Below are 20,374 nucleotides of genomic sequence, written 5' to 3'. Positions count from 1 at the left end.
TTCTAAATAGAGTCCTGCCGTGTAAAGAGTAATCAAATATAAGCAAGAAGTTGTAGTTCTTGTCTGCAAATGTCATCTTTTAGCCAGCTTCTTGATCATTTTGAAGTCGGCAAAGACATATCAGCACAATCGGGACTTTTCACTTAAAGGAAATTTAAATATTTTGTTCAAAATGAAATTTTTTGTGCAAAAAATAAGTAAATTCATGTGTTTAATTTATCAATTGTTATTACATATGAAAAATCAAAGCTATTTACGCATCTTTTGGTACAATAACGCTCAACTTCTTAGAGCTGTGAATAATTTTACATTTCACATATTAGTGGCAATCAGTGTCGAGTCACTGTCATATAGTTTCCATTAATTATTGGTGTTGTTCATAAATTGCAAATTACACTTTCATAAAGAAAATGATGATTTCAATGAAATTGAAAAAATCGATTTTGAAGATGATAGCGAATTAGTCAGTGAATCTATGGAGTTTTCAACTGATTCAGGTCTATGAGAAATTTCAGCGGATGCAATTACATCGCTACAAAGCTATTGGATTGCCAAAGTTAATGACCAATGCCATAAATTGCTATGTTTGGAAATTGTATCAAATTCTTTTGCATTATGAATTATTTTTATCTTAGGTACATCGCTATGTCGAAAGATCCCAGAAAATTCTGATATAATTGCAAAAATTCAATATCGAACCTTTCACAAAACACATTTAAAACGCACACTTGCTAATGAAGAAATCGCTGAACGTGGATGGATGTTCTTCTTGCCATCGAAGAATTCTATATTTTGCTTCGTTTTAAAGCGCTTTAAAATTGATTTCCAATATTCTCGTTGTATGTTATGCAAACCAGTGAAACAGTTTCAAATACATCATTCGAGTTGATTAGGTCAAATAAACGGCACACGACGCAAATATACAATAGAATAGCTACTGTGATAAAATTCCTTGGATCGTGACGCAGACCAATGTGGCTCAATCAGGACTGGTAATTTTTTTGGGTATTCTAGATTTATTGAGTCAATTTTATCTTCTGCTTGCAGCGCACATTGCAAAGTTTGGAAATAAAAAAGGAAGTATATTATGTTGTTATCTGAGCTCCATATCTTTCGGATACTAGTTGCGATGAATTTATCAATTTGATTGCATCAAGTATTGAACGCAATTTTATCTGAATTAAAATAAGGAAAATATTTTTCAATAAGCGTAGACTCAACACGTGATGTTACACATCATTATCAATTAGTATTTTGAAAGAATACTAAAAGAATTGTGCAAATTCGAAAACATTCTAATGCACATAATTTGGTATACTCTTCTCTACAAATTCGAAAATGACCAAATTTGAACATCACTGTTGCCGTGCATTTATATCAAAGCAACACTGTGAGGAATTGATAGCTCGATTTGATGAATTTTTTACCTATGCAAAATCTCTTTATGCTGAAAGAACTGATTGCTGAATGTAAAATCACAAAACATCATTTCTTTACAGATGCTAACACTTTTGTTTCTCATGAGTCCATTTAATTCAAACTTATTAAGGGTCATCATTGTTTATTATTGATGTGCCCGAAGAATTTGAAGAAAAGAAGAACAAATTGATGTCCATTGAAAATTATGTTTTGGTTTCTTTATATGTGGATGAAATAATATTTAGGTTGGCCGTCATTTCCCTTCCGCTTTTTTGTCTTTTGAACTTCGCGGCTATGTACAAAGCGCTACAGAGCTCGTATCTGGCAACACTCTACATAATTTGAAAGGTCTTGACATAACCTACAAAACAACGCTATGCATGATTAGTTTGGATATTGCGTTCAACAGTTATAGACGTGTAAACATGGAGTTCACTAACGCCGAAATTCGCGCTATTTTAAAGTTTTCCTTCGTTAAAGGCAAATCCGCTAGAGAAACGTTCCGTGAGATTAATGGTGTTTTGGGGGATGGTACTCTATCACTTCGAACCGCGGAGGAATGGTTTCGACAATTCAGAGCCGGTGAAAACGACACCATGGATAAGCCAGCCGGCGGAAGACCTGTGACGACAAATACCGATCAAATCATGGAATACATCGAGTTAGACCGGCATATGGCATCTCATGACATCGTCCAGGAGATGGGAGTTAGTCACCAAACCATTTTGAACCATCTGCAGAAGGCTGGATACAAAAAAAAGTTTGATGTTTGGGTGCCGCATAATTTGACGCAAAAAAACCTTCTGGACCGAATCAACGCCTGCGAAATGCTGCTGAAACGGAACGAACTCGTCCCATTCTTGAAGCGGATGGTGACTGGCGACGAAAAATGGATCACATACGACAATATCAAGCGAAAACGGTCGTGGTCGAAGGCCGGTGAATCGTCCCAAATAGTGGCCAAGCCGCGATTGACGGCCAGGAAGGTTTTGCTGTGTGTTTGGTGGGATTGGAAGGGAATAATCCACTATGAGCAGCTCCCATATGGCCAGACGCTAAATTCTACCATCTACTGCGAACAACTGGACCGCTTGAAGCAGGCGATCGACCAGAAGCGTCCAGAATTGGCCAACAGGAAGGGTGTAGTGTTCCACCAGGACAACGCCAGACCACACACTTCGTTGATGACTCGTCAGAAGCTACGGGAGCTCGGATGGGAGGTTTTATCGCATCCACCATATAGACCGTACGTAGCGCCAAGTGATTACCACCTGTTCCTGTCCATGGCGAATGCCCTTGGTGGTGTGAAGTTGAACTCAAAAGAGGCTTGTGAAAAGTGGCTGTCCGAATTCTTCGCAAATAAGGAGGAGGGCTTCTACGAGGAAGGTATTATGAAGTTGCCGTCTAGATTGAAACAGATCATCGAACAAAACGGCGCATATTTTAACTAAATCCGATCACTGTAACACTTTTTATAAAGCATTGAATGAAGAGCAAAAAAGCGGAAGGGAGATACCTTCCAACCTTATAGAAAAAGTCGTTTTTTTTTGTAAATTAAATATAAATATGCAGGAATATTGAAGCATAAGCCGGTAACAGAGCTTACCCCTGAACGTCTTGAAAAAAAAAATAATTTGCGGTGTTCACCATAACTCGGCTGGAAATTATCCGAAAAAAAACCAAGAAAAATTAGTTAAATTATGATCAAATCCTCCCTTCTCTTCTCTGATATTTGTTTTTTTCATTTAAACATTTTTGACGGTTATTTAAATTGTAAACTGTTATTTTCCACTAAAACTTTCGCCATTGTTGGGAATGGAAAACACCCTTAATGTAAAAAAAAAAATTATAATAGGGGGGGGGGAGTTGCTTTATATGTCGAAAATGTGTATAAAGTTTAAAATAAATCGGTCAAGTAGTTTTGAAATGACAGTGAACACGGACTTTGAAAAAGTAGTTTTGAGAAAAACGAGTCTAAAGTTTATGAACTATTGGTTGGAGCGTTAAAGGCAGGGGGTTAATAAGACTTTAAGAGTATTGCTTCTATCGACCTAAAATTTTAAGGAAATATTCTTGAAATGTTAAACAATAAGATAAGAAAAAAAATTTCGAAAGTAAAAACCCCCCTTAAACATTTTCTTATGAAAAAAATATACTGAAGAAATGTAACAGTCATAATTTCTTTTGCGCCGCGATCTGATGGTATGGACCAATATACTGGCGGCCTTCGGCGTCGCTTCTAAAAAATAACCCTGGTCGGTCCAAAACCGGGGTGTTCATAATTCCATCGCATCAAACTCCTTTTCGCTGCTCTCAACCTCGATGATATTTTTCATTACGATGCAGAGTATGTGTACTTATTAATATCACAATAAAAGTGCACAAACATTGATATTTTATGAAACGTTTATGAAAAAGATGAGTATATACACTAAAAAACTTGAATATGTGGTTTTTTCAAAGAAAAGATTAAACAATTAATTTAAATGTATCACAATTTTTTATTATTTTTTTTTTTTTTAAAGAAAAGGAATATTGAAAAATTTCACTTACCGCTCACGGATTTGTAATCTACGCGTAAAAATAAAACGATTAAAATAATTGAATTTTTAAGGTATTCTTAGTTGGGGGACCTAAACTATACATTTACCAAAACAATATCACTTTCACTGTTGCTGATTCAGCATAAAACTTTGTTATGAAAAATAATGAACTGATTTTGTCAGTTACTTTCAACGGGATTTGATCTGGCAGTTCATTTTTTTGCTTGTCATCTGTTCAGTACTCATAAACTTGTGGCAGGACTATGTCTGCAACAACAATTTTTTATACAAAATAAATTGCGTGACCTACAGACTGCCAGAGAAGAAAAGATCAGCTTGGGCTGCTATAACAAAGAAACTGTAAGCGACAGGTCTGTATATTCATTTATTCTTATTAGTTTGATTACATATTTTTACTTGTTGCATGTGTGTGTATTTGCATATTTTTACTTATATTGCTTGTATGTGTGTGTGTTTCCATATTTTGGACATTGTTGTATGTATTTAAAATGTATTTATTTATCTCTATCTATTTAACACAGAGGAGCAGTGGCTTTAAGGGGTGGACAAACATCCGAGAGCGATATTTCAGGGAGTGCAAACGAGCAGAACGGGCGTCTGGAAGGGAAGCAAATACACCAGGAAATATACCTTTATTTGAAAGTCTCAAATTTTGAAAGGAGTATATAAAGCCTAGATAGTTAGTACAAATCGTAATAAATTTAATTCTACTTTTTATATGCATTAATAAATAAAATTTCATATATTTTCAGAGCTCATTGCAGGATGACACATTATCAGTCAGTCATTATCATCTCGGAAATCTTCATGGACACCGACAGCCTCAAGCAGAAGAAAACGAAAACATAATCCCGGCGTTATTGACGAAAAATTTAGAAGCGTGGCTAACATGTAAAATATAAGGAGGTATGTCGCTATAGATTGGCGCAAAAAGGGAATGAGACATTGCGGTCATTCGGGCAGATGATAAAAAAAAATTACTAAACTCTGTAGCAACAGGTTACGAGAGTATAATAAAAACAGGCGAAGGGAATTGAAATTCCAGCCCAAAGAAGTTAGTGATTATTTTGAGTTGATATTTAAAAAATTTGTATATAAGTATCTAAATTAATTAAATTCTAAATCTAATTTAATTATAATAAACAAATAAACTTTAAAATAAATAAATAGTTTTTTTTGTACTGTTTTTATTGAAAAAATAGATGTTTTGATGATATTAATTAATTGATAAGGAACTACTCATTGCTTTAAAAAATACTCTGCTAAGGTACCCCATTAGATGGAAGCGGTGGCATTTCGTGAGTTGAGCTTATCGTGCCACTCATTGCGCCAGTTGGTATTTTGCTCAGAGTTTTCTTAATCGTTGGTGGTCATTTAGCATGACAAAGTTGTGTAGAACAAGACATCCAAGCACAATTTTTTTCCACGTTCTTCGGGCTGCACTCTATCACAGAGCGAAGTACGCACCAGCGTGCAGTAAGAATACCTTGCTACTTTCGATTACTTGGCGCGCACGTGATAGGGGATAATTAAATGCCTCTTTTTCTATTGTATAATGTGTGAATATATTTTTGTAAAGATTAGTAATATGTCCACCACTTTCGCTGCGTAACTTCCAATTCTAGCCGATGTGAAGATGTTCCCCCTTTCCATCAGGACAATACCGTGGAACTTTTTGTAGTTGAACTACATGAAGCCAGAGTTCTTGGACAGGTTATTGCAATATGTTTGCCATGTATCGCTCTGCCACACAGATCGGCATTATCCACCTTTCTTTGAAGTCATAAGCAATGTCTTTGTACTGGGGTAAATTAGGCTCACTAAGATATATGGGTGACAATGTGTTCCACATTATTTCGCAGGTCTCAAGAGAAGCATCTGAAAATATTATACCCATTTATTTCTTTGGTAAACACATAGGAAAATGTATAGTTTAGGTCCCCCAACTAAGGAGGCCTCAAAAATTATTTTTTTATTAAATCGTCTTATTTTTACGCGAAGATTACATTTCCGTGAGCGGAAAGTGAATTTTTTCATTAATTTATGTATATATTTACAAATATATTTAACGCCTTTGCACATATTTTTCAAGTCACTTAGTTGTTGTTGTTGTAGCGGCAAATTCTGCAGAATTCAGATCACTTAGCTATAATTACCAGTGCAGCGAGATAAACATTTTCCTGTGAAAAAACAATATACTGAGGAAATGGAACAGTCACAATTTCTTTTGCGCCGCGATCTGATGGTATGAACGCGTATCGGAGATCGTCGAACTCCTCTCCGTACTTGCGGCCTTCGGCCACGCTTCAAAAAATTAACTCTAGTCGGTGCAACAACGGGGTGTTCATAATTCAATCCCGTCAAACTCCTTTCTGCACTTTTTCTTGTGAAAAAACAAAATACTGAAGAAATCTAACAGTCTCAATTTTTTTGCACCGCGATCTGTTGGTATGAACGCGTATCGGAGATCGTCGAACTCCTCCCCGCACTTGCGGCCTTCGGCCGCACTTTAATAAAATAACTCTGGTCGGTCCAACCCCAGGGTGTCCATAGTTCTTTTGTACCGAACTCCTTTCAGCAGCGGAAAAAATAAAATAATTAAATGTATCACAGTTTTTTTAACGTTTTCTTTTTTGTTTTGAAAAAATTAAAAAAAATATATAATTATTGAAAAAATTCACATTTTTGAGGCTTTCTTAGTTGGGGGACCTAAACTATACATTTACCCACACATATGTGCTTACTTACAAAATAGGCTTGTTGCCTGGGTTTTATCAAGAAAGGTCCCAATTATTTCAGCAATAGGTCATCGTCGTATAAATGAAAAGCTTGTCCTCATCCTGATGCTTCATTTTTAAAAAATGTTTCTTAAATTATCCTTTTATTCAGCGGCCGACGAATAACCCAGCGCCTAGTTGGAATACTAAGCTTACAGTTTTTATAAACTTGGTAGAGGTACAAAAAACCGAAATTAAAAATCAAATTTTCAGTCTTATGTTTATATTTTTATGTGTTCACAATGATATACAACATATTTGAAAACTATCATGGGTACATTTTTTTTGACATTTACAACCTTTTGTTAAAAATGTCTAAAAACGAACTAGTGAAGTGTTAGTGGATATAAAAGTGAAAAATATAAAAGTATAATTTATTTTAAATCTAAAAAATACATACTTGAAATAGTTGAAATTTTCAATTTCAAACGTAAATGGCGGGGTGTACCAAGGTGTTTGCGCGCAGAAATTCTTTATGGGTTGTTTCCAGTATCTAGGGTATAATCTCTCTGTTTATTTTATTTTTCTTCGTTTACAAAATATATTAGTATGGCAACACTGGTGTTTTGACATTCACAACCATTTTGTTATTGTCAAAATGAATAAAATGTAAGAATGATTTAAATATTGAAATAAAGCTATTTTTGCAGCATCTAATATAAAAAAAAATTCTAAAAACGAATTAGTCAAGTGTTAGTGGATATAAAAAAACTCCTTATTGCGTTGGCGGCATTCGGCGCGCTTCAAAAAAACAACCCTGGTCGGTTCAACACCGGGGTGTGCCAAAACTTTTTCGCGCAGATTTTTTTTATGCTAAAGGATTTAGGAGTATCCATCAACGATTATGGCTCCTGTATTTGCGGTATAATCTCTCTTTTTATTTAATTTTTCTTCGTATGCAAAAAATTTTAGTATGACAACACTGGTTATTTGACATTTACAACATTTTAGTAATTGTCAAAATTAATAGAATTAAAGGATGATTTAAATATTGAAATAAAGCTATTTTTGCATCATATAATATAAAATAAATGTCTTAAAACGAATTAGTGTTAGTGGATGTAAAAGTGAAAAATATAAGTGTATAATTCATTTTAAATCGAAAAATACGTACCTTAAATAGTTGAAATTTTCAACTTGAAACGTAAATATCTCGTAAACTACATAAATTCAATATTTAACCAATAACAAAATAATTGCGTTCTAACAAATAATCAGTGATATTTATAGCGGCTTTCGGTCGCGCTTCAAAAAAATAATTATGATCGCTCCAAAATTTGGGTGTCTTCAGTTCTTTCGCGTAGAACTACTTTTTACGATGGCGGCCCTCAGACGCGCTTTATAATAAACAACCCTGGTCGGTCGAATACCGGGGTATGCTCGGTTCTTTCTTGTAGAACTCCTGGTAACACTATTTATTTTGTTTACATGCAACCATTTTGTTATTGTATGAATAAATGGACTTAAATCAAAGTTAAATATTAAATTAAAGTAATTTTTGGACTATTTAATACAAAACAAATGTATAGAAACGAATTTGTGACGTGTTAGTGGATATAAAGGAAAAAAACTAACTGTAAAATGCACAATAAATCAAAGAAACATGAACTTTAAATGAATTAATGAACTCTAAATCCAAATATCTCAAAACTCATAAGTCGCAATTAAATATATATATTTTCTTTATCTGGATAATCATTTCTATCCCTTACATACCCGTTTTAATTCCTAAATCGGGGGATGCTATTCTAAATTCCAGCATTATCATCTATTATGTTACGAAAAACCATTCAACTTTATGTTGCTTATTTGGGTTCATCCGCTGCGATGTTATGTTATGTTTCGCTGTCTAGACCATGAGTTACAAGCTAGACGATTAATCGAGAAATCCGGTGCAATATTATTGCCGGCATTAGTCTTAGAAGTATCGAGCTATCGAAAGTATACGATATTAGTTACTACCTCTAAAAGTTTGAATATTTACTTTTGCTATTATTTATTATTATTAAATACTTAAGCAATATTGCTCATATTATTATCGCAATCAAAACAATTACTGGAAAGGAAATGTTTCAAATAAGTGGTCAATTTAGATTAACATGTATCAAACAGTTATATAATATGAAAACTATGCTTGTGAAAAAGTGTACAGAGGAGTTTCACAATAGTAATTTCATTCGACTGCCCAATCAGTTTATATCAAAAAATAAGGTTAGACAAATTCGTATAAAGGGAAACTTTAGTATACCATCCCACGCTTTCTGGGTTAAGAGGGGTATGGTTGGATAGAGGAGATTCTCTAGATCACGAATATATATAATCATAGCCGGAAACTTATAGTTCTCGAGATATTTCCATTTTAAGTAGAAAATTTCACAAATTTTATCTAATAATTTCTCGATTTATGGTAACTTTTTTTATATTATACACCTATTATACGCTAACACTTTACTACATCGTTTCTACATATTTATTTTGTATTAATTAATTTAATATTTTGAATGAGCATATTATTTTCACACAATTTTCGTTATATGCACAATAACAAATGTGTTCCATATTGACAGATAATTAGTGTTGCCATATCCTAACGAATGAAAGCAATCGAAATAAATAAAATACCCAACTACCCTCGACAAAATTAACTTAGATACACAATATTTACCAATTCAATGGCAAAACGCACAAAAAATTAAACGGTACCATGTTTAGTTGTAACAATATCTGTTATAATTCGTTATAGAAAATTAAATTTAAAGAGAGTGATATACCCTGTTGTTGTAGCGGCCGGAATAAACCCGGGTCCGTTCCGGTTACGTAGACCCGACTGTCGTGGCAACGGAGAGAATAGTGATATACCCTGTTTAACATTACTTGTTTTTGGTTAGATTTCTTATTTGCATTGGCAGCCTTCGTCCGCGCTTCAAAAAAATACCTGGCCGATCCAACCCCGGGGTGGTCGTTATTCCTTTCGCGTCCAACTTCTTTCGGCATTGGCGGACTTCGGGCGCGCTTCAAAAAAAAAAAAAAAACCCTGGCCGATCCAGTACCACGGTTGATCAAGAGAAGGGAACGATTAAAATTACGGTTCATGTATTTGGGTTATAATCCTCTATTATTAATTTTATTTCGCAAAATATAAATATATATATATATATATAATATGGCAACACCTATTATCTGCCAATATGGAACCCATTTGTTATTGTGCATATAACAAAAATTGTGTAAAAATAAACTGTTTATTTAAAGCAAATATTAAAATAATTAATTTCAAATAAATATGTAGAAGCATTGTAGTGAAGTAAGTGTATAATATAAAAGAAAAAATAACTATAAATAAAGAAATTGTAAGATACAATTTGTGAAATTTTCAAATTATAATGCAAATATCTCGAAAACTTTATATATATTCGTGATCTGGGGAATCTCCTCTATCGAACCATACCCTCTTAACCCTGAAATCGTGGGGTGGTATACTAAAGCCAACCCGTATAAACTTTCTGTAATTAATCTGATGTGCATATTTTTATATTTTTAGATCAAGCACTTTACCACTGAATACAAAGCTGCTGTAAATTTACTTGCTAGGTCTTGTGATGTATCCCCTTTGATGATACGAAGAATGCACTCAAGTAGTGTATTTTTTACGTCTAATCAGCTTCCTAATGACAAGGATAACCCCGATAAAACAAATGGTAATGACAGGAATAAAGCTAATAAAAACAACGAAAAAAATGAGAACGAAAACGAAGATAAAATGAAATCAATTCTCTCGAAAGCTTTACTTTGGATGTTTACTATTTACATGCTTGTCGTCTTCTTGTCGTTAATAATTACACCTAGAGCAGAGCGTCCTGAGGTATAGTAAGAATATCAAATCTGATATATGCAATATAATTCTTCGTAGACCGGCTCAAATCTGAGGTTGCGAGAATCTAGTTTCACACAACAGCCGGTTCTACGTTACCGGAATTTACCCGGATTTTATCCGGCCAAGGGCTGTTGTCTCGGCGATCTAACCCTGTTGGGTTCGGTAAGTTTTAGTTTATTTTTGTGTCAATAGAGTAACGCCTAGCAGCAGGGTTGCTCCGTATCCTCCTGACACGTGCAGGTATCGAGTCCAACCAGGTCCCCAAGCAATTCTTTTACTGCATGTGCGCAAAAAGACTTCATCCAAACTACATCTCGAATAGGTGTAACACATGCCATGGATGGAGCCACCTTAAGACCTACTCTGGGCTTAAGACACATAGGGAGTGGACAACGAGTTACGTGGCGCCATGCTGCCAATGCAATACTGTCACATCTACCTCAACGACTGTGCAACCTGCGCCATGCCCGGGTACTGCGCCGCCACTCCCTTGAATGTCAGGGTATTGCTGTCCGGTCAGGCTATGTCGAGCTCGAGACATTTGATACATACATCCCCCCAGTTACATGTTGTCCAACAGGATATCACCCGAATATAGGTGCGATGCTTCGAGGTGAAAACCGTTTGGTGCTAGACGACTTTAATGCGCACCACGATCTTTGGCACTCCTGCCTGTCAAACGATCGTAGGGGATGGAGCTGGCGTAACAGATTTACGATTCGACATTCTACACAATGAATGACGAAGCTCCCACCAGAATTATGGGCGCCTGTAATAGCTCGCCAGATATTATCATCGCTAGCGGTGGTCTGATAAATAGAATAACTTGGCGACCTATGCTAACTCGCATCAGACCACCTGTCCCCAATTATCTCGATCGAGACACCTCCCGACTTGATTTCTGTGGACAACCTCACCTTCATTAACTTTAACTTTCACAGAATTTTCCGAAAGCACCTTCACCACACTACCCATTCCTAAGGGCGCCATCGTTGGCGAGCGTCAATTCCGCAAGGTGGTCGCTGCTGCTACTGCTCACTTCATACCGGCTAGAACTATCGTGGAACTCCGCCCTAATTTCCCAGCCGAAGCAGCTGTATTAGCCAACGAGCGCGACACCTTACGCCATGCCGATCCCTGTGATCCCTGAATAAGGGATCTCAATATGGAGATTCGGAACATGGTAAACCAACATAAGCGGACAAAAAGGGATAGAGCATCTAAATTCCTGCAACCTCTCCACCAGTGTAAGTAAGCTTTGGACCACTGTAGGCATTGTCTAATCCGGGAAACATGGCGACCGGGTTGAAATTTAATTATAGCATGGCTGACAAGGCCAAACGATATGTTATCCGACAGCTGCGCAAAATGCCAAAAGATCGCGAGCCACTTACTTTCACCGATGGGGAAGTTCAGAGTGCCATCAACCAAGCAAAATCCGCCAAATCCATTCGGCCCAGATGGAATAAGCATGCTGATGCTAAAAGACCTAGGCTCGACGGGAGTAAGCTACCTCACCAAGATCCTCAACTTGTCGATGACCACTCTTTAAATACCCAAAGTGTGGAAAGTCGGAAGAGTGGCCCCACTACTGAAACCTGCGAAACCCGCCAACAAAGGGAAGTCTTATCGTCCGATAACTCTCCTTTCCCCAGTAGTGAAGACACTTGAGGCCTTGCTACTCCCGACATTCTCTCACCACCTGAGTCTAGCAGACCATCCTCATGGCTTCCGAAAACTGCACAGCGCCACCACAACACTTATCGTCATAAACCCAGATAGGTCATGGCCTAAACCAGAAGCCACCCTGCGAGAGGAGCGTTGAAGTTGTCAAAAGCTTTGACACAGTCAACCACACAGCGCTACTTGAGGACATAGAACAATCCACGCTCTCTCCAGGGCTGAAGCGGTGGACTATGAATTACCTGAGCGGTCGGCATTCATCCGTACTGTTTCGGGGTCAAAACTCCAAATTTAGAAGAATTAAACAGGGGCTCCGCAGGGTGGTGGCCCACTATTGTTTAATTTCTACATCTCGAAACTCCCACAACCACCAGAGATAATTTCCATGACCTAGTACGCTGATGACTGCACGATATTGACGTCGGGCAAGGGAATCAATGGCATGTGCTCGAAAGTAAACGATGGCATTAAAATTCCGCAAGTCAACAACCCTAAAGTTTTAGGCGTTAACGAGCTCCTCTCCAAGCAGTTTCTCCTGGGATTTTTTCGCAGAAATCACCCCTGCAGTCATCTGATTGAAGCGGAACCGCTTGATTACATCGACGACATTAGGCAGTACGCCGACCAGACTTCGGACGCAGCGAAGTTAAGACAAGCACTGACCGCTATTCACAGTGGGGTCATCAACACCTTCACCGATTCCCTCTCAGTGAATGGCGTACTAAAAGCTAGACCACCACCCATAGCAGACGTAGAGCTCGAGTTGCCTCGTGAATCCAGAGTGACCCTCGCGCAACTTCGTTCTGGATATTGCATCAGGTTAAACTCCTACATATCCAGAATAAACCCCGACATACCAAATAAGTATCCTGTGTGCAATGAGTCTCCGAATGACACTAACAACCTTTTGGCATGCTTAACGCATCCTACTCATCTAACACATGGTTCCCTATGGTCCGACCCCGTCGAAACAGCTCGTTTGCTGGGCCTCCCGTTAGATGCCCTCGGCGACAACCAAACTATAAGTTATCACCCAAGCGGGGACTAGGTAACCGTTACAACAACAACAACAGAATCTAGTTACAATGCAACATGTTGCTACAGAGTCTAATAGTTTTCTTCGCCTAACGGTTATGGTAAATGTATATTTTAGGGTCCCCATCAAAGGAGGTCGCAAAAGTTATGAATTTTTTGTATCGCCTTATTTTGTCACGAAGATTTTTTCAATAATGCTTTTATATTTTTATGAATTTTTCGAAAAATGAATTTTAAATTTTTAAAAAGTACGTGGCCCGCCTTGTAATAACTTTGATGTACATATATTTTAAACCGTGTAAGCTATAATAACCAAAATCACTCTCAGGACAAATCTTTTTAACACCCCTACTAACAGTGTGAAAATAGGTGAAATCGGCCCACTCTCCATAGAACGGGCTTATCGTTCTATGTATGAGATATGTGATTGGAATATGGATAGAATCCTTTTCTGATATTATGTCTGCATGTCAAAAATGGATTGAATCGGGTTAATACTTCTCTTAGCCCCCATATACCTAACAGAGAGAGTTTCGAACTTCACTGCTTTTCGGTATGGCCAACAGCTCTTTATTCGATTATGACTTGATCTCATCAATTGTGGCAAAACGGTTTCCTTTTATTGTTTTCTTCAGTTTTGGGAATAGAAAAAAGTCACAGGGAGCTAAATATGGTGAATGCGGCATGATATGGACGTTATTCAACAAATCCTCAGCGATAATAATGCGACACTGCTTTAGCTCAAAATTTAACAATTTCAGAACAATTTCGCTGTCACACGTTTCATGCCCAAAACATTCGAGAAAATTTAATGGCATGAGCCGATTTATATATCAACATCCTCGGCAACTTCCCTAATAATGATTCGACGATTTTCAAGAACAATGTTTTGCAATGTTTCGATGTTTTCTTCGCTGGTTGACGTGGTCGCACGCCCTACTCTACTCGACCTACTGTAAAGCGCTTGTACCACTTATAAACACTTTTTTTGAAACAAAGTGGACTCACAGTCAACATTTCAAGTGACTTAGAGCATTTGATTCCATTTTTAACGCAAAATATAATATAAAGCATATTTTATATCTATTTTTTTCAAAAGTCAAAAATCGAAAAGCACACAAAAACGCGTCTAACCTCTTCTCATTGTATAATTCTAAAAGTAACCAATCCTAAGAATTTCACTAATACACGTCCAAAAATGTTAAATATTCTACTACTGAAGTCACACTTGGTACGGGTTGCCTACTAATATTCTACTACTGAACCGTCTAAATGCGTTAAATCTGCTACAGTGTGTTGCCGTGCCATTTTTTAAACAAAACATATACAAATATTTTTAGATTATTAAAATGCCTTAAGATTATATTTACATTTAATAAGTATATCGCTGTGAGTGATTTAGAATATTTTGTAAATATTATTTACTAACTAGTACATTGTTTGGATTATTATTATTGTTGTTGAGGAATTGTACCCGATTTTTTATATATATTTTTGTTTTTATTGAAATTAATACTAGAAGATTGTTTTGTCATGTATTTGTTAATGAATACAATTGAATTATACCTGGTTTTATATATTCATTTTGGTTTTTGTTTAAGGTGATTATTTCGACTTATATTGTTAATGAAATTATCATCCATGAAGTGTATATATGTTATGAGAAGTAGATTCATTTAGAACTGTATGTATTATATTGGTGAATATAGGCCTCCTGAGGATCCGAACACCCGAAAAGAGATCAATAACGCGCCTACATTGCGCCCTCATAGGTGGTAAGGAAAAACAAAAATATGCAATAAACTTTTGTTCCGAAAATATTTTTGAAAGTTTTCATTAATATTTCCCGTTACAAATACCTGTTCACAAAAAAGTTTTTAAACTACATTATTTTTATTTACATCTTTGTGTCAAAAAAGGCAGATATCGATCAGGTGATCTCAGTTGTGTTACACACATAGGAAAGCAGCTGATACTTTTGATACTTGTAGGATTATACAATGCCTTTTCTGTTATCAAAAACAAACTACTCATCGAAATAGGCTCCTAATGCAAGCACATGATAAACATATGTGTCCGATTATAACAAAAACAAATTATCAACAAGTAAGGAAGGGCTAAGTTCGGATGTAACCGAACATTTTATACTCTCGCAAAGTCAAATGGTATACTCGTTTGAGATTTCTTTGTGGATTGACTGATATTTTCGGTAGAAGGTCAACTATAGGCACTGGGGTCCACATATTTAGTACTTAGGGGTTTGAACAGTTTTGGTTCGATTTAGACAATTTTTGGCCGCAAGGTGGCATACTTTAATTGCATTATTCACGCAAAGTTTTACCCCGATATAATCATTGTTACCTAATTTGCATAGTGGAAAGTGAAAGAATCAGATGGAATTGAAAATGGTGTTACATGGGAAGTAAGCGTGGTTGTAGTCCGATTTCGCCCATTTTCGCACTATGACATAGAAACATGAAAAGAACGTTATGCACCGAATTTGGTTGAAATCGGTTGACCAGATCTCAAGATATGGGTTTTCACCTAAAAATGGGCTGTGCCACGCCCACTGTCTAATTTCGAACGCGGTTCCTATAAAGTCATCTTATACCATCTCAGAGATAAAATTTAATGTCTCTGGCGTGTTTAGTGCTTGATTTATCTCGCTTTTAGTAGTTTATATTAGTACCGTTATATGGGGAGTGGGCGGAGTTGCCACCCGATTTCAACTATTTTCACACCGTCAATAGAAGTGCTAAAAATATTTGCTTCGAGTGAATTTTGTTATAATAGCATTAGCGGTTTAGGAGATATGCACATTAAACCTATTAGAGGCGGGACCACGCCCACTTTAAAAAAAAATTTTTTAACTGCAGATGCCCTTCCCTAATGTGATCCTGTGTACCAAATAACAGTCTTGTATCTTATTGTGGAGCTTAGTTAGGGCAATTTATTTGTTTTTGATTAATGGCGTTTTGTGGGCGTGGCAGTGGTCCGATTACGCCCATCTGCAATACCAACCGTCTCACGGTGCAAAGAAATATGTCTACCAAGTTTCATAAAGATATCTCAATTTTTACTCAAGTTAGAGCTTGCACGGACGGACAGACAGTCACCCGGATTTCAACTCGTCTCTTCATCCTGATCATTTATATATACATAACCCTATATCTAACTCGATTAGTTTTAGGTGATACAAACAACCGTTAGGTGAACAAAACTATTATACTCTGTAGCAACAGGTTGCGAGAGTATAATAATCGATTAACACAGTCAGCGAAAGATAAAAATTCACCTTTTCCATTGAACACACCTTGTATAGGAATAGCCTGCATAGTGATTACCAACTTTCCAGCTGACTAAACCGTTTAGGTTCTTAAAAATGTATGATATTATATTAATTAAATTAAGTGAACAAGTTTTCTTAGAAATTATAAAACTTAGTGCTGAATATGTAAGGATTTGGTGTAAACCTTGCCATATTACCTCATATTCATAATATAATGAATTCCCATCCTCCTGTTGGCGTTTTCCACATCATCTCAATATATTAAATTTAGCCTCTGCGGGTGTGTTTATGTGATACCACATAAGACTTTTTTAATATAATTTTATCTGACGCGAAGTAAAATGTAACAAAAAAAAAAAAGTGAGTCTATGACCCCATAACTTAATAAGATACCACATTTTATTGTAATCCATTCAAGATTTTGTCAAACTCAGCTCTTCCTTACATGTTGTACAAGGGGCGTTCCAAAGTAAACAGTAAAAAAGTTACAAAGTAAACTCTAGTGGCGCCATCTATATGTCGACTAGTGCATTTGAATCTGCTATCCTTTATCGACTTCCAATAAAAATTTCATGACATTTCATCTATTGGAAGTGAAGTTATTGCGTTTTAAGTGTCGGTATGTTTTTGTTTTAAAATTAGTAAAACTTTTACCGAAACGTTTCCATTGATGAAACAAGTTCGTAACGACATAAATGAGAGATGAACCGAAACCCAAAAAATCGCGCCTGGAGAAGTCAAAAGTGAAGACAATGCTGATTTGTTTTTATGATTCCAAGGGTATTGTCCACAAAGAATTTGTTCCACTCGGCCGAAGCGTTAATGCAGTATTCTACCTTGGAGTTTTGAAGCGTTTGGTGCACCGTATTCGACCCGAATATCGCGAAAATGGAAGTTGGCGTTTGTTGCCCGATAATGCGCCGTCTCATTGATCGACGCTTGTGGCCGATTATTTGACCAAAAATCACATTTTAACAATCAACCACTCCCCATATTCACCTGATATGGCACCGTGCACCGTTCTACCTTTTCGGAAAAATGCATTTGCCGATGAAAGGAAAGCGTTATGCAGACGTGGAGGCCATTTAAAAGGATTGCACCGGCATACTGGCGGCCATACCGGGCAACGAGCTAAAACACTCGTTCGACATGCTTTTGGACCGTGCAAAAAGCTGTATTAAAGCAGAAGGAGACTATTTTGAATAAAATTAATTGATTTTGCCGATAAATTTTACCATTTGTTCTGTCTTTTTTTAAAGTCATGTTTACTTTGGAACAAACCTTGTACATTTTGTTCATTTTATGTTTGTGTTTTTTTTATACCCTGAACAGGATATATTTACTTTGACACAAAGTTTGTAAAACCCAGAAGGAAACATCGTATAAAAAAGCGACGAGAATAAAATTTTAAAGTTTATATTTTTTAAACAAGTAATATTTTTTATTGAGACCATACTTCCAAGGATCAAATTGAAGTATTTTTAAAATAATAAACAACAATAGATTAGATTAGATTAGATTAGTTTCGAGGTATGCACCGCGACCTATGGTCTATTGTGCCCTCCCCTAAGTCATATCGTATCATCTAGGCCCAGCATGTTGATAAATTCCAAAATTCTGCTGGGTGCTAGTAAGCCGATACGATCGCTGTGTGGAAACATGGATCCCAGGGCCTTGATTCTGCGTCTGCAGACTGCTGTGCAGTTCATCAGCAGATGCTCAGGGGTTTCCGGCTCTATGTCGCAGAACCGGCAGTTTGCAGAAGAGGCTATGCCCATGTTAAAGAGGTGCTTCTTGAGCCTGCAGTGGCCGGTGTAGAACGCTGCCAGTAGCCGGAATTTGTTTCTAGGGAGATTAATTATGGCTTTGAACCGCTTGAGGTCGTAACCCCCCAATAGCAGTCTGGCATGGTGCATGCCCTGGAGGTTTTGCCAATGTATCTCCCTGCCTGCTCTTTCCTCCCTTCGGAGGAGCTCTTTGATGGTATGTGGACCAACCGCTATGTATGGTTCCGGCCCTACCATTTTTGTAGAGGCTGCAGAGCGGGCTAACTCGTCAGCTAGTTCGTTCCCAGCTATACCCCTATGGCCAGGCACCCAAATAAGGTGCACTCGGTTGTGCTCAGATAGGCTGTTCAGCCGTTCTATACACTCCATCACTAGAAGAGATCTGACCTCATAGGCAGAGATCGCTCTTAGTGCCGCCTGACTATCGCTGAGTATAGCAATACTTTTATTGCGATAGTTGCGTTGGAGGTTTATCCCTACACACCGACTTATAGCATAGACCTCGGCTTGGAAAATGCTCGGGAAACTTCCCATGGGAATGGAGAGTTTGGTGCATGGCCCAGCGACCCCTGCACCAATCCCCTCCTCCGTTTTCGACCCGTCGGTGTACCACTTGATGGTGCTACCCCTTAACAGCCGGTCCAGTGAAGAGTCATTCCACTCAGATTTGCTGCCAAGGGTTACTTGAAACTTCCTGCTGAAGTTTACTACTTTGTTAATGCTATCCCTTGGGAGAAGGGCTAGTGGTATTTCTTCACTTAGCTCTTTCATCTGTTGGGATGAGATTACCTTCCCTTTGCCAGCTCCCTCTGGTGTCATTTGGAGCAGAGTTCATTTGGCAGTCTGTTTAATTACCAGGTGTAGCGGTGAGAGTTCTAGCATGACTTCCAGTGCTGCGGTCGGACACGTTCGCATTGCTCCCGACGCGCAGATGCAGGCAAGTCTTTGCAGCTTCGACAGTTTAAGTCCTACCGAAGTCTGCGATGCTTTCGAACCCCACGATACCGCTCCATACGTGATAATCGGTCTCACGATCATGGTGTACATCCACCTGATAGTCCTTGGGGAGCACCCCCAGGATTTTCCAGCAAGTCGGTTGCACACCATGAGTGCTTTAGTAGCTTTGGTTAAGGTCTGGTTCACATGCCGATTCCATCGTAGTGTGGAATCCAGCGTGAGGCCCAGGTACTTGACCGTGCTGGCCATCTCAACCACTCTGCCGTCCAGGGATATACTCCTGAGGCCCGGCAGTGACCTCCGTCTGGTGAAGGGAATGATTGTAGTTTTAGCGGGGTTGATGCTTAAGCCAACCCCACTACACCATCCCTTTGCCAGTCCCAATCCCCTCTGAACGATATCGCAGAGTGTGTCTTCAAATTTTCCCCTAGCTAAGATAACAATGTCATCCGCATATCCCTGACAGCGGATTCCATTGCTATTCAGCCGCTCAAGGAGATCGTCCACAACTAGGCTCCAAAGTAGGGGGGATAGCACTCCACACTGTGGGCAGCCTCTTGTTGTTCCCAGACGAATTTTAGTTTCTCCTACTGCGGTTTCCGCCACCCTAGTGCGCAGTACGGCTGTAATCCATCTGCGCACTGGTGCTGCCACACTCCTTTTCTCCAGTGCTCTTGACACGCTCTCGTGAGACGTGTTGTCAAAGGCACCTTCTATGTCGAGGAAGGCGCATAGCATCACCTCGCCCCTATCTAACGAATTCTGGATCTCTGAGGTTAGCTGGTACAGAGCAGTGTTTGTTAACCTGCCTGCTCTGTAAGCATGTTGCTTCTCATGAAGCGGTGAAGCCTTCAGCACCTTCGATCGTAGTTCGTTGTCTATGATCTTTTCCATACTTTTGAGTAGGAAGGAAGTAAGACTGATTGGCCTGAACGATTTCGCCAATGAGTAGTCTTTCCTCCCTACTTTGGGTATGAAGATCACCTTTG

The 20,374-nt window shown here is 37.9% G+C and overlaps 1 protein-coding gene and 2 long non-coding RNA genes across 4 annotated transcripts in view; 2 read left to right on the top strand and 1 right to left on the bottom strand.

The window, feature by feature from the left end:
• The first annotated feature begins 3,909 nt into the window (after positions 1-3,909).
• Positions 3,910-5,079, top strand: LOC118679927 (uncharacterized). Its single transcript, XR_004975483.2, has 3 exons — positions 3,910-4,333; positions 4,505-4,662; positions 4,736-5,079. It is a non-coding gene; the product is annotated as an uncharacterized lncRNA (long non-coding RNA).
• Positions 5,080-5,153: 74 nt separating this feature from the next.
• Positions 5,154-7,704, bottom strand: LOC106622335 (uncharacterized). Its single transcript, XR_001330948.3, has 3 exons — positions 7,161-7,704; positions 6,732-6,928; positions 5,154-5,861 (listed from the first exon to the last, which is right to left on the bottom strand). It is a non-coding gene; the product is annotated as an uncharacterized lncRNA (long non-coding RNA).
• A 980-nt stretch (positions 7,705-8,684) lies between these two features.
• The window catches only part of Spg7 (SPG7 matrix AAA peptidase subunit, paraplegin), a 32,249-nt gene continuing 20,559 nt past the window's right edge, over positions 8,685-20,374 (top strand). The window contains exons 1-2 of one of the 2 annotated variants that reach the window (XM_014241480.3): positions 8,685-8,971; positions 10,302-10,622. In XM_014241480.3, the coding sequence (XP_014096955.1) occupies positions 8,828-8,971; positions 10,302-10,622 (465 nt within the window). In that variant the 5' untranslated portion in view covers positions 8,685-8,827. The remainder of the gene's footprint in view (positions 8,972-10,301; positions 10,623-20,374) is intronic. The other variant, XM_036357667.2, reaches the window with a different exon arrangement.

The sequence above is a fragment of the Bactrocera oleae genome, chromosome 5, assembly GCF_042242935.1.
Source record: "Bactrocera oleae isolate idBacOlea1 chromosome 5, idBacOlea1, whole genome shotgun sequence".
Classification (NCBI taxonomy): Eukaryota; Metazoa; Arthropoda; class Insecta; order Diptera; family Tephritidae; genus Bactrocera; species Bactrocera oleae.
Note: the sequence above shows the minus strand (reverse complement) of the source record. Positions and strands in the feature narration are given on the sequence as shown.